This window comes from Grammomys surdaster, unplaced genomic scaffold, assembly GCF_004785775.1.
Source record: "Grammomys surdaster isolate TR1022 unplaced genomic scaffold, NIH_TR_1.0 1164, whole genome shotgun sequence".
Taxonomy (NCBI): domain Eukaryota; kingdom Metazoa; phylum Chordata; class Mammalia; order Rodentia; family Muridae; genus Grammomys; species Grammomys surdaster.
In genome coordinates, this window is record NW_021605583.1 from 6,199,798 (window position 1) to 6,213,321 (window position 13,524).

General features: G+C 48.0%; 1 protein-coding gene across 1 annotated transcript; it reads left to right on the forward strand.

Moving 5' to 3' along the window:
- The first annotated feature begins 601 nt into the window (after positions 1-601).
- On the forward strand, positions 602-8,166 carry Foxr1 (forkhead box R1). The gene is made up of 6 exons (XM_028783672.1): positions 602-677; positions 5,430-5,504; positions 5,606-5,841; positions 6,046-6,269; positions 7,446-7,684; positions 8,114-8,166. Exons 1-6 carry the CDS (start codon positions 617-619, stop codon positions 8,164-8,166), a joined length of 888 nt encoding a protein of 295 aa, XP_028639505.1. The 5' UTR covers positions 602-616.
- The last annotated feature ends 5,358 nt before the right edge of the window (positions 8,167-13,524 follow it).

Below are 13,524 nucleotides of genomic sequence, written 5' to 3' on the forward strand. Positions count from 1 at the left end.
CCAGAGTGCTGAGATTAAAGGCCTGAAGTGCACCACCACGCCCTGCTTTTTTTTTTTCCTTGCCTTTTTTATAAAAAGACCTCGCTGGTCTAGCAGCCTGCACCACCACGCCCCCGCATTTACACTCCTCTTCCATCCCCTCCACTCCCTAGCCCGTCCACCCAGAGATCCACCCCCTCGAGCCAAGGTCTCGGGTAGCACAGATTTGCTCCTGTCCTTTAGGCTAACTTTGACTTTTGTGCTTCCACCAAGTGTGATTGGTTCTAGCCGTGTAGCTCCAGACGCTGGTTTTCGGAGGTGCGGGCTTCGAACTTGCCAGACAGGCACGCTACCAGCGGAGCCACAGCCACATCCGCAGTTGCAGGCAAACCTGATGAGCGCCAGCTGGTTGGATCCTGAGGCAATCCGGAGTGTCTGCAGGGGCGCTGCACTCCTGGACGCTCCCACCCGCGATTGCCCGGGGTTTGAGGACGCACCTTCCACGCAGGCGAGCCTCTCCGCCTCCTGCACCCCGCACCACGCGTCTCCCCAAGCCTTAAAAGTGGACCCCAAAGTCCAGGCCCGGGACTTCTGGGCCAGCCTCCATGGCCAGGTCCCGGGCTTGTTGGATTGGGATATGGGCAACGAGTGTTTCTTGTCCTTCACCACGTCACACTTGTCCGAGGCCGAGCAAAATCGTGAGTGGGGCAGTGGGGGAGGGGCGCGTGGGCTGCTGTCGCGGCATCGAGTGGGCGGACTGCCTCTGGCTTCCCAGGCTCGCCACCTCACTGGGATCAGGGTCTCGAACTCCATGCAGGAATGGGTGTGGCCCTTACGGCAACTGAGTCCCTCTCAATTTTTATCCCGTCACCCCCCGACCCCCCGAACATTCCCAGACGTCGTCTGAGCTTTGGCGCTTGCGCATGGGAGCTTCGCAGGCCGTAGGCTTTATTTTTCGGTGTAAAAACAATCATTGTTCTCTTTGGGGAGATATCCTTGCCTCTCTGGTTGTTGCTGTTTATGGTTTTGTTTTGAAGCCCAGGCTTGCCTCAAGTCTTAACAGTTGACCTACTGGTGCTGTAGGCTTCGGCCACCGTCCAGACTGCTAGCACACCTCTCATTGTTTTATCCGTAGTACAAGATGGAGTTAATATTGCCAGAAGGATGGTGGACCTGTTCTTTATAAGTTTTTCCCTCTTCCTTGGGCCGGAAGTTCAGTAGTTCTAAGTGATCACCCTCGCTTTTAAAGTGCTTTTTTAAATCCAGTGCAAAGTCGTTGGGTCAACACTGCTTTTCCCCATTGATAGAGCCGTCATTCCCACGTCTGATTCTCCAGAAGCTGAGACTGGAGTGATTGAGCCCAGGAGTTCTAGACCATCCTAAAGGTGTCTTCTGCAAGGTCCTAGTCTTTGTTTCTTGGACAGGTTTTGTGTTTTGTTTTGAGACAGGTTCTCGCACTTGTAGCATTGGGCTGGAGTTCCTGGCTTGGGGCTATTTATCCGTGTAGGAACAGTAAAGTAGCCCGTTAGATGTTGGGGCACGGGGTTCTGGGTAGAAATGTGATTGGTGACACATTTAGAGTGGCTTTGGTATATGGTTAGAATTTAAGGAGTGAAAACACTTGGACCAAGGCTGAACCCTGAGGCTTTCCAGTGTAGAGACTGAGGAAACATAACCATCCCCAAAAAGACAGCCAAGAATGAAAACAGTGGTGCAGCCTACAGGAACCCTGCTGTTTCAAGGACTGAGATTGGGAGATAGGCAGGAGGGTTTGCAGCTAAGGTTACCCTGGGCTTCAGCAACACTCAAGGGCTTCGTGGGCTGAGACTCTGCCCTCCCCTTCCCCCAGTGGAGGAATAAAGGGGGTCAACAAAGGGAAATGGGATAAATCTGATCAAAGACATCATTATATATGTGTGTGAAAATGCCGTTTGTTGTGAGACAGGCTCACTGTATGACACACATGGAAGTCAGTAGGTCCTACAGGAGCGCGAATTCTGTGATGAGGTTAAACTCAAATCGGCAGGCCGGGCCACAAGCTCTGTGACTGGCTGAGCCATCTCACAGGCTCTAATATGCTTGCTTGTATGTCTTCTAAAGGTGTTAAATAATTTTTGCATTCCAAATGTAATCCTTCCACCTCAGACTTTCAGGAGTTCCAGACTGGGATTATATTACCCTGTATAACCCCCCCACCTTGGCTTTACTATGTTTTATGTCAGTCAAAGTTGTCATGCTGTTTTTGTGCCCCAAATTCACAATTTTCCAGTTTAGACTCCCACGACTGAGATTACAGGCGTGCACCCTTACGGATGTGTTTGTCAATCAAAGTTGTTGTGTCTTTTGTTTTTATTATTCAAGACAGGGTTTCTGGATGTGTTGCTGGCAGTCCTGGAACTGGTCTTGAACTCAGAGAGAGCCACCTGCCTCTGCCTGGCGAGTGCTGGGTTTAAAGGCCTGCACCACTCTACTGGATAAAACAAATATTTTAACACAAGACAATCCAAATAAACATCAATTGTATACTTACATACCGTGGAATGATGGTAGTAAAGCCATAAGCCTTTAAAGCTGGATATGGTATTACACTAGGAGTCACAGGCAGACCAGTCTCTGAGTTCAATGCCAGCCTAATCTACATTGCAAGTTATAGACCAGCCAGGATTACATTGTGAGACCTCCCCCACCCCCGTCTCAATACAATCTTTTTTTTTAAAGATTTATTTATTTCAGGTATGTGAGTACACTGTCACTGTCTTCAGACACACCAGAAGAGGGCATCAGATCCCATTACAGACGGTTGTGGTTGCTGGGAATTGAACTCAGGACCTCTGGAAGAGCAGTTGGTGCTCTTAACCACTGAGCCATCTCCCCAGCCCTCAGTACAGTCTTAAACAATGTTTTGCCTTGTGTTGTGGTTGAAGATTGGATCCCAGACTTGTGCCTCTCGAACAAGGGCTTTACCGATGAACTGTAACCTTAGCCCTAAGGTCTTTTGGTTTTCATAACAAAAACATGGTGGCCAAGGAGCTCAGTGCTCAGTGGTTAAGAGCACTTAATTCTGCAAGTATGTGAGGTTCTGATTTCAAATCCCCAGCACCTGCCTCAAAAACTAGGCATGACTGTGCCTGTACCCCAGCATTTAGGAGTAGAGGGGTACTTCTGGTTCAGTGAGAAACTGTCCTAAAAAAAAAACTAGGGGCAGTTACATGCTTAGCAGGTAAAGGTTCGTGCTACCTGTGTCTCATATAGTTGTCAGAGAGAACTAGCCCCCTTTTTTTTTTTTTTTTTTTTTTGTTTTTTGAGACAGGATTTCTCTGTGTAGTCCTCGCTGTCCTGGAACTCACTCTGTAGACCAGGCTGGCCTCAAACTCTCGAACTCAGAAATCCGTCTACCTCTGCCTCCCAAGTGCTGGGATTAAAAGCATGTGCCACCACCGCCCGGCCAAATGCTATATTTTCAACTTCGTAGCTCCCTTTTATACTCCCCACAAAACAGGCACACAAACAGGAACAAAACAGGAACAAAAACAGGAACAAGGAGATACGCTTGGCAGCCTATCACCTAAGTTTGGATTTCTCCTCAAGCAGTCTTTTTGGGGAAATGCATAGAGACGGGGGAGCGGGCATAACAGCACAGGTGCAGAGGATGATGACTCACACTTATGACCTATACATACCATAACACATGTACCCCCACACACCAATTAACTGTAATTTAAGAAATATATATGCGGTAGATGATGACCAAGGAAGACACCGGAAGTCCTGGTCTTCACATGCACTCATACAGGTGCCTGCATACATACCCATGTATATTCGTGTTCTGCCACTCAGAAGCTCGACAGCAAATACACATCCTCTACATCTCTCACGTACACACATATACGGGTGCCCAAACACATCCATGCTCAACACCACACATGCGAGCCACACACATAAACCCACAATAAAGACAATAAAGGCAGACAAGATGGCTTAGCAGGTAAAGGAGTCTGCTGTCAAACCAGATGACCTGAATGTGGTCACCAGGGCTCACAGGGTGGAGGGAACTTGCTGGGTGTGTTGGTGAATGCCTTTAAGACCTCCCCTCACCGGGCAGTGGTGGTGCGTGCCTTTAATCCCAGCACTTGGGAGACAGAGACAGACGGATTTCTGAGTTCGAAGCCAGCCTGGTCTACAGAGTGAGTTCCAGGACAGCCAAGGCTATACAGAGAAACCCTGTCTCGAAAAAACCAACCCCCCCCCAAAAAAAAGACTTCCCCTCCCACCCCCCATAAAAAGAAAAAACAAAGAATTTTGTCCGATGAAGACACTGCAGTTTAAGCCCAGCAGTGGTGGCGCACTTTTTATCCTAGCACTCGGGAGACAGAGGAAGGGTGGTTCTCTGAGTTCGAGGACTGCCTGGTCTACAGAGGGAGTACCAGGACATCCAGGGCAATACAGAGAGACCCAGTCTTGAGAAACAAACAAAACCCCCAGAACACCACTACAATTTGTAACAGAAAATTCTCAAATCTGAGCTGATGCTTCTCGGGTTCCTTTGTGGTGTGATGGTTTGCACAGCACCTAAGTTTGTTCTCCTTTCCTTCCGTCTTTGGGGGTTGGAAGTGGGGAGGGGTTGGTTTTTCAAGACAGGATCTCTTTGTAACCCTGGCTGTCCTACCTACAGACAGGAATTCCACCATCCGTGACCTCCACTTTCAGTCCAACCAACTGTATAAGGGGGTAACTAACTCCTAATTTACTAAGGTCAGGCTATATAATGAATGACACTTCTGAGCAGGGGCTGAGAGATAGGGCTGAACATTGCCTGATGTGCTGCCATCTTGCAGGCCCAAGAAAATGTAATTTAATTAAATTATGCTAATCTTGAAGTTGGCCGTGTGATACATGTCTGTAATCCTGGGAGGCTGAGGCAGGGGTATAGTGAGTTTGAGGCCAGTCTGGGAATTATAACAGAAACTCACATCAGGAGGAAAAGGAGCAGAGGGGAGAGAGAGGAGGAGGGGTGGAGGGAGAGGACCAGGAGAGAGAAGAGATACTGAGTTTGAAGTACTTGTCAATAATCCAAGCAACAACATCCATTCTGCAACTCTGCCGTAGAAACTAGCAATGATGTGTAGCCAGATTTGGGAGCGGTGGATTTATGGATGGTAACTGACAGGCGTGAGATTGTTCAAGGGTAGAGTATGTGAAGTAAGAAAAGACTGCAGAAAGCTTGAGGTCAGAGGTGAAGGGAACACCGGTCTCTATAGCATATACTACCTGGGCTTAGCCCACACCTGCCCCAGGAGATCTTCAAGGCCCCAGATTATGGGGTAACAGTGGAAATTCTAGAATGTCTTGACTCTCTTTTTGCCAGTTGCCAAATACAGACTCCAAATAATTGAACCACCAAAACTGCCTCTCTCTTGACTCTTTTCTCTCTCTCTCTCTCTCTTGGCCAGTTGCCCTATACAGACTCCAGATTGTTGAGCCACCAAAACTGCCTTTGGAAAAAATACCCAACCCTGATAATGATGGTAAGTAGTGAGTTATGTGGCCAGGATTCCATCTCCTGAGCTGGAAGCACCTTGCTCCCTAAAGCCAGTGAATTTGAGACATCTCCTATTCCTCTACCCAGGTCCGGACATTAAACCCAATCTGTGGATGTGGGTGAACCCAAACATCGTGTATCCTCCCGGCAAGCTGGAGGTTAAAAAGGAAGACCCGCCAGTTGTGCTGCCTGCCTGCCAGCCAGCCCTGAAAGAGGAAGAAGACAGCTGTTTGGAAGCTTCGGAGACGCTGTCACCTCCTCGCAAGCAGAAGAGGAAGCAGAAGGAGAAGCACATTGCCTCTTCCCCTAGCATCTGGGAGGAGGTATGGATGGGTGGGCACAGGGTTGAAGCATCAGCAGCTGGGTTTCTGAGGGCCAATAAAAGATGAACGTGTCTAGACCCGACCTGTACCCTGGGGCTGGGGAGAAGGTTGCATAGTGGATGCTAGACCACTCCCCTTTCTGCCGCCGCACACTGGAGCCGAGGCCGAGGAGTCAGGACCAGATCCTACTCTGTGCCCCTCTAGCTTACAGAAGAGGAGGAGGCCAAGGACCATGATGACAGCTCCTCTGTGACTCTCCCATCCCTTCCCACAAGGGCCCCACTCCAGAGTCAGCTTCCGCAAGCCATCAGGCCAGAGGGGAGGCTCTGGTCCCGTCCCCCGCTCCATTACTTCCATCTGATTGCTTTGGCACTCAGAAACAGTCCCCCCTGTGGTCTCAACGTACAGCAGATCTACAGCTTCACTCGGTATGTGCCCAGGGGGCCCTTTAAGAAGGGGAAGGGGAGGGTCAGGGTTTAATAATTTCCAACCTGGCCCTGGGCTGCTGACTCAGTTTCCCCTTCTGATTTTATTTCCCCAGGCAAATGTATGCCTGCTCAACATTCAAGAACATAACCCCTCCCACCCCTTCGCCTCTTAAAGTTCAGCCTTCCCTCAAATACCAATTCTCCTGGGTCGAGTTGCAGTTTCTCCCACCCTGCCCCTAAAGATTAGCCAGAATAGAATTCCAGTGTCCCCAACAACATCTCCCACTTTCCGTCCCTTAGATTGTCCTGTCTGGTACAGAACCCTGTACCTCCGAGGGTCAAGGAAGCCTCACTGAGAATTTGCATTGTATGTGTCTGTGTATATGATCATTGAAATGAGGGCTTCTTTTTTTGAGACAAGGACTCACTTTGTAGCTTGGGCTGGCCTGAATCTCACTGTATAGACTGGGTTAGCCTTGAACTCAGAGATCTACTTGCCACTGCCTCCCGAGTGACAGGGTTTCTGTGTGTAGCCTCGGCTGTCCTAGAACTCACTATGTAAACCAGGCTGCCTTCAAAATGAGAGCTCTACCTGCCTCTGCCTCTTGGGTGGTAGAATTAAGCTGCCATGACCAGCTCATATTCCGCTTTGATGGGCATGTGTGAGTGTGACAGAAGCCTTCCTGGTTTAGGCAGAGTCCCTTGTCTCAGAATGGTTTTTTCTTGGGTGGCTTAATCCTGTTATTGGTTCTGCTTTAATCCTACTGTCAAAGTCCCCAGCTCTTGAGGGAGGGCCAAAAGTGAGCCTGAGGTTGGGGGACAGTAAACTGGGCTTAAAAGAAGAAATTTCTCAGTCCTAGCATGGTGGCACAGGCCTGTGATCCCAGCACTCAGGATTCAGAGGTAGGAGGAGGGCCAGGGGTTTAAGGTCATCCTCAGCTACCCAGGGAGTTCAAGGTCAATCCTGGGCTACATTAGACTGTCTCAAAGACCGAAAGAAAGAAAAGATGGTTCATAAACTGAGTCGTTCTGTCAGCAAAGTGCAATTCCAGACCAGCCTGTCCTGCTCTGCCCTGAGAGGAAGCTGAGGCTCCTGGCCCTGGGGAAGAACAAGGACCAGAGTGCGTCCTCTTCAGAGGCGCCATGCCTTTCTTTACTCTTCCTCCCTGTCCACAGAGAGCACTTTCCTTTTTTCCGGACAGCTCCAGAAGCCTGGAAGAATACGGTCCGTCACAATCTCTGTTTCCGAGACAGCTTTGAGAAAGTGCCGGTCAGTAAGCAGAGCCAGGCCAGCACTCGGCCTCAAGCCTGCCTCTGGAAGTTGACTGAGGAGGGACATCGCCGGTTTTCGGAGGAGGCCCGAACCTTGGCTTCCACTCGGCTGCAAAGTATCCAACAGTGCATGAGCCAGCCAGGTGTGAAGCCTTTTCATGCATGAGCCCGAGGGTGGGGGACCTGAGGCCCAGACTCTAGGCTGGATGTGCCTCCCCAGATCACACTCCAAAGACATCTGCAGGACGCAGGGGAGAATAGGAGTGATTGAGACCCTCTAAGTGATGCCTTCCTCTGAGACCTCCCATGAGAGTGGGAGTTTGTGTGCAAAAAAAAAAAAAAATAGGGAAACTGAGGTTGCCTCGGGCTCTGCTCACAGCCTAGAATCCAGGCACAATGGCATTCGAGCTGGGTAAAAAAGTATGAGGGTTTATCAGTTAAGAGGATTCTGCTATAGCAGGCAGAAGGGCTTCAAACGTGGTAGCATTGGGACGTTAAGCTCTGTCAGATAGCGTAGCAGATCCCGGGGCAGAGCAGGTCAAGATTGCAAGCTCCTCTGAACTCTCTTACAGATGTGATGCCCTTCCTCTTTGACCTTCAAGAAGAATCAGCCATACCTTATTAAAGTTTCCTTCAGCAACACCTGTGTCTGTGTGATCTCTGAGGATGAGGCTGAGCCGGGAGTGGGAGTCAGCCTCAAGAATGAAAGTAGGGGTTCTGGAAACTGGCAGATGATGGATGGATGGATGGATGGATGGATAGATAGATTAGATAAATAGACAGATAGATAGGCTTGTTTCTCCATGGACTAAATGAACCAATTGAAGCCAAATCAAGTATAAAGAGGGCTGGAGAGATGGCTCAGCGGTTAAGAGCACTGACTCCTCTTCCTGAGTTCAATTCCCAGCAACCACATGGTGGTTCACAAGCATCTTTAATAGGATTTCATGCCTTCTTCTGGTGTGTCTGAAGACAGCTATAGTGTACTCATAAAAAAATTTAAAAAAAAAGTATAAAGATAGGTTTATTGAAAGCCAGCTTTTGGGTAAGTGTTCACTGATCTCACAGGTGGAGGTCAGAGAAGTAACGTGCCCAGGCTAAAAGCAAAGGGGTTTTATGGGCTAGGGCTGGGATTATGCCCATATAAGGTAAAGAGGGTGAACTGGGTGGGTAGCTGGGAATTTGGAGAAAGAGAGAGATGACAAGTTAGCCCAGAGTTCTCTTACAGGGGAGATGGGGGAAGAGCAATTGGGGTTTCCTAGCTTGAGCAGGGGTTCCAATCAAACAACCCCAGCCTCTTTGGGTACAAGGGCACTGATTCAGATCTGGCTGCTTCCTGCTGAAGAGGGGCAAGGAGGGAAGGGGGAGATGGGAGTTTGTGGGTCCATGCTTGGAAGTATGAGTGCAGAAGCACACACACACACAAATAGCCATGTTATTCATGGTGCTACATGCCTGTGATCCCAACATTTAGAAGGAACACACTGGAGGGTCAGGAATTCAAGGCTGTTCTTGACTACATGATTTGAGGCTATTCTGTTTTACCTTAGAATAGACAGGAAAGTTAATTTTATCTGAATCCTGATTTTCTTGATTTCTTTAGCTTTAGCTGAAGACTTCTGAGTAAGCGCCTTCCTGCTCTCGGGTCAATTTTCCTGAGGTTTACCTGGTAAAAAGGCAGAAGTGGCTCTTTCGTTTTTCAATGATTTATTTAGTTCTACTTACGTCTGTGTGAGGGTGTCAGATCTGGATCTGACATGAGCTGCCATATGAGCTGCCGAGTGGGTACTGGGAATTGAACCCAGGTCCTCAGAACCTGGGCCTCATAACCACTGAGCCATATCACCAGCACACACATATTCTTTTCAGACAGCCTTACCATATATCCCTTGCTAGCTTTGAACTTGATATGTAGACCAGCCTGACCTCAAATTCAAGGATCTTCCTGCCTCCTGAGTGTTAGGATTAAAGGCATGTGCCACCATGCTCAGTCTTTTGTTTGTTTGTTTGTTTGTTTGTTTTTCTTTTCGAGACAGGGTTTCTCTGTGTAGCCCTGGCTGTCCTGGAACTCACTCTGTAGACCAGGCTGGCCTGGAACTCAGAAATCTGCCTGCCTCTGCCTCCCAAGTGCTGAGATTAAAGGCGTGCACCACCACTGCCCCGTGAGGTAGTCTCTAATGTTAATGAAGAAATGAAGGTGCCAAAGAGCATGCAGGCAAGCAGTAAAAGAGAGCAGGCTTCCTTCTTCTATGCTCATAATGAGCTGCCAGCAGAAGGGACATCTCATACTAAAGGTGGATCTTTCCTGAGGGTCAAGATTAACCAGCAGTTCCATGAAAGATGAGCGAGAGAAGGGGGAAGCAGAGATGTAGAAGGCCTTTAATTCCAGCATGTTGGAAACAGAGGCTAGTGGATCATGAGTTCTAGGACAGTCAGGACTCCCCAGAGAAACCTGCCTTGAACTCACTTCAAATTATAAAGAAAAAAAAAATTCCCTCACAGGTGAACCCAGCCACTTGGGGTTTAGTTCCAGACGTAGTCAAGCTGACAACAAAAAAAGCCACCACAATTCCACCCCTAGCCAACTTGACACAATCATATCTCCTCATGCCCGAAAACAATAACCAGGTGATAATTATGCCAAATGTGATGTAACTATCTCATACAATCCCAATGCCTTGTAATATTTAACCAGGCTATAATTCCAGTTAATACAATAGATACAACTACCCATCATACAACTGCAAATACATTATAAATTTTAGAATAGGGGCCAATGTTCCATGAGGGACATTCTCTTATAATTGATGTTACATTACATGCTAGAGCTAGACAGAGAACACAAATATTCATACAAACACATTCTTAACAATATATGACAGAAACACACTCTTTTTTTTTTTTTTTTTGGTTTTTTGAGACAGGGTTTCTCTGTGTAGCCCGGGCTGTCCTGGAACTCACTCTGTAGACCAGGCTGGCCTCGAACTCAGAAATCCGCCTGCCTCTGCCTCCCAAGTGCTGGGATTAAAGGCGTGCGCCACCACCGCCCGGCATGAAACACACTCTTGTCACTTATATTTCTGTAACTACTGTTCGTAGCTGGAATTTAAGATTATCTTCCTCTACTACTCATTCTGTTCTTCCTCCACCCTCAGCAAACACCTCAGCAGGTCTTTGCTGGAGGAGTGACCCATACCTTCATTCCTGAAGGGTCTGTGCCCTTTGTCACCCTGCCTGGGTTAGGTTGTTGTAGTTTCCCATTGACGTTAATCACAGGGTGATGTCGTGACACCAAGAGATGCCCTGATAGATTTCCTGCACGCCAGACACAATCTTCTTACTTCACCGTGGAGAAGCAATTCGGTTTCCTGATGGTGATCTGTATCAGTCACCCCTCTTAACACTGTTACTCCTTTCTTAGCCTGTAGGTTTAAGGGTATTAGAAGCCCAGAGTGGCCAGGGGGATTGTTGTTGATCCTCGCAGGAGTGTTCCCCCACTCTGGAACCAAACCTTATAGGCCAGCAGAACTTAAGGTTGTGGGAATAGGAAGCAAAAACTCTAGTTGGCCACTAGGGGTGATAGTGAATGGAACGATTTCCTTTTTCACCCCTTGATTCCTGGACCCGCAGATCCAAGCTACGGAAGAAACCATACCATATACTAGATGCTGATTAAAAGCACATAGCACCTTCTGGAGAACACTAACCCTAGTCTTCCAGGCTGCTGCCACGTAATTGGTGCTGTAACCATGTCTTCCAAAGGCTATTCCATATTTCTTTCGGGCCAGCTGCTTCAGGATGATGAGGAACATGGCAGGATCAGTGGATCTCGTGATCATGAACCCACGGTCACACTTCTCTAGCTATAAAGTGAGTCCTTTGTCAGAAGCAATAGTGTGTGGAATACCATGATGGTGGAGAAGGCATTCGGTAAGTCCATGGGTGGTGGCCGTGCAGGAAAGGGCAAATCTATAACCAGAATAAATATCTACTCCAGTGAGGACAACATGTTGTCCTGTTCACAGCAGAAGTTGTCCAATGTAGTCAACCTACCACTAGATCACTGGCTAGTCACCCCAGGGAACGGTACCAGTGATGGTCTCTGCTCTTGGCAGATGTGACACTCAGCAACAGCTGTAGCTGCTCACCTTGGTGAGTAGAAATGCATATTGTTGAGTCCATGCAGAGTACTCATCTCTGCCACCATGGTCATTTTGTTCATGGGTCCATTGGTCAATGACAGGAATGGGTTGGGAAAGAGGCTGTCCGTCCACAGAATGGGTCATCCTATCTACTTGATTACTGAATTCCTTCTTCAGCTGAAGTCACCTTATGATGAACATTTAGCTGGGACACAAGTATCTTCACATCCTTTGCCCATTTGGAGAGATCTATCCACTCTACTTCTTCCCCAGATGTCTTTCTCACGCATTTTCTAATCATGCTCGTAAGTCCCTGACCGTATATTCAATCCACTGTTTACAGACCACGAATCAGTAAACAGTCACACATCTGACCATTTCTCCTTCCAAATAAAATGTATGACCATATGTATTACCCACTGTGAAGATTTCCCCTCACTGGTATCTTTCAGGCTTGTTCCAGAAAGGGGTTGTAATGCTGCAGCTATCCACTTCTTGGTGATGCCTGGATAACATGCATAGCCATCAGTAAACCAGGTCCTAGTCTTCTCTTCCTCAGTCAACTGATAGTAGGGCACACCCCACCGGGCTATAGCTACATGCTATAGCTACATGATGACAGCAGTTGGCATCACAACAGGAGTAGAAGCCGTAAGCATGTGGGCAACTTCTTCATGTAACTTGCTTGTGCCTTCATGACCTGCTTGTGCCTAATCACATATATACTGTGAGTCACCATCCTCTGCACCTGTGCTGTTATGCCCGCTCCCCTGTCTCTATGCATTTCCCCAAAAAGACTGCTTGAAGAGACATCCAAACTTAGGTGATAGGCTGCCAAGTGTATCTCCTTGTTCTTGTTTTTGTTCCTGTTTTGTTTCTGTTCCTGTTTGTGTGCCTGTTTTGTGGGGAGTATAAAAGGGAGCTACGCAGTTGAAAATACAGCATTTGGTCTTTACCAGATGACTCCTTGTCTTTCTTTCTCTCGCCCTCAGCCCTCCGCCGATCCAAGGAACTCAGTCAGCTATGCTGGCGTAGCTAACAGTATCCCACTTCCATTGGATACTAGATTGCTGCTGTGCACACCCTACTTTATGACTTGGTAGGCTAGATAACGTCTCATGATGGACATCTCAGACCACAGAGTAACTTGATAACCCACTGTCAGACATTGTTTCCACTAAGGCCCAATAAACAGGAGAAGAGTTGTCTCTCAAAAGGTGAACGAACAATTGTTTGCAGATGATGGCAGAACCTTGCTCCAAAATCTCAAAGGTCTCTTCTGTTATTCATTTATAGGGACCCGCCAAAGGCTCCACACAGCATCCCTACTGGCCACTGACGTACTACCAGGTCTGTCGATAAGGTCTAAGTGGTAGAGCAACCTGCACAATGGCCTGAAGAGCCTTCTCCTGTTCCAGGCCCCTTCAAAGGGAGCAGATTTCTGAGTCACTTGGCATATGGGCCAAAGGAGAACACCCAAGTGAGAAACGTGCTGTCTCCAGAGCCCAAATAGACCTACTAAATACTGTGCTTTCTCAATGGTGTGAGGGGTGCGAGGGGCCAGGGGCAATAACTTAGAAGTGCAATGCTCATCTTAGAAATCATAGATCAGCTGGACGGTGGTGCCACACGCTTTTAATCCCAGCACTTGGGAGGCAGAGACAGGCGGATTTCTGAGTTCGAGGCCAGCCTGGTCTACAGAGTGAGTTCCAGGACAGCCAGGGCTATACAGAGAAACCCTGTCTTGAAAAACCTATATCTATATCCATATATGTATGTATGTATGTTTGTTTGTATCTATCTATCTATCTATCTATCTATCTATCTATCTATCTATCTAT

What these genes read in the sequence shown, in the direction of transcription:
- Foxr1 (XM_028783672.1), top strand. Translation starts at nt 617, where the DNA reads ATGGGCAACGAGTGTTTCTTGTCCTTCACCACGTCACACTTGTCCGAG. An exon ending in CAGATCTACAGCTTCACTCG is followed by an intron (nt 6,270 to 7,445) that starts GTATGTGCCCAG and finishes CCCTGTCCACAG; the next exon opens with AGAGCACTTTCCTTTTTTCC. An exon ending in ACAGTGCATGAGCCAGCCAG is followed by an intron (nt 7,685 to 8,113) that starts GTGTGAAGCCTT and finishes ACTCTCTTACAG; the next exon opens with ATGTGATGCCCTTCCTCTTT.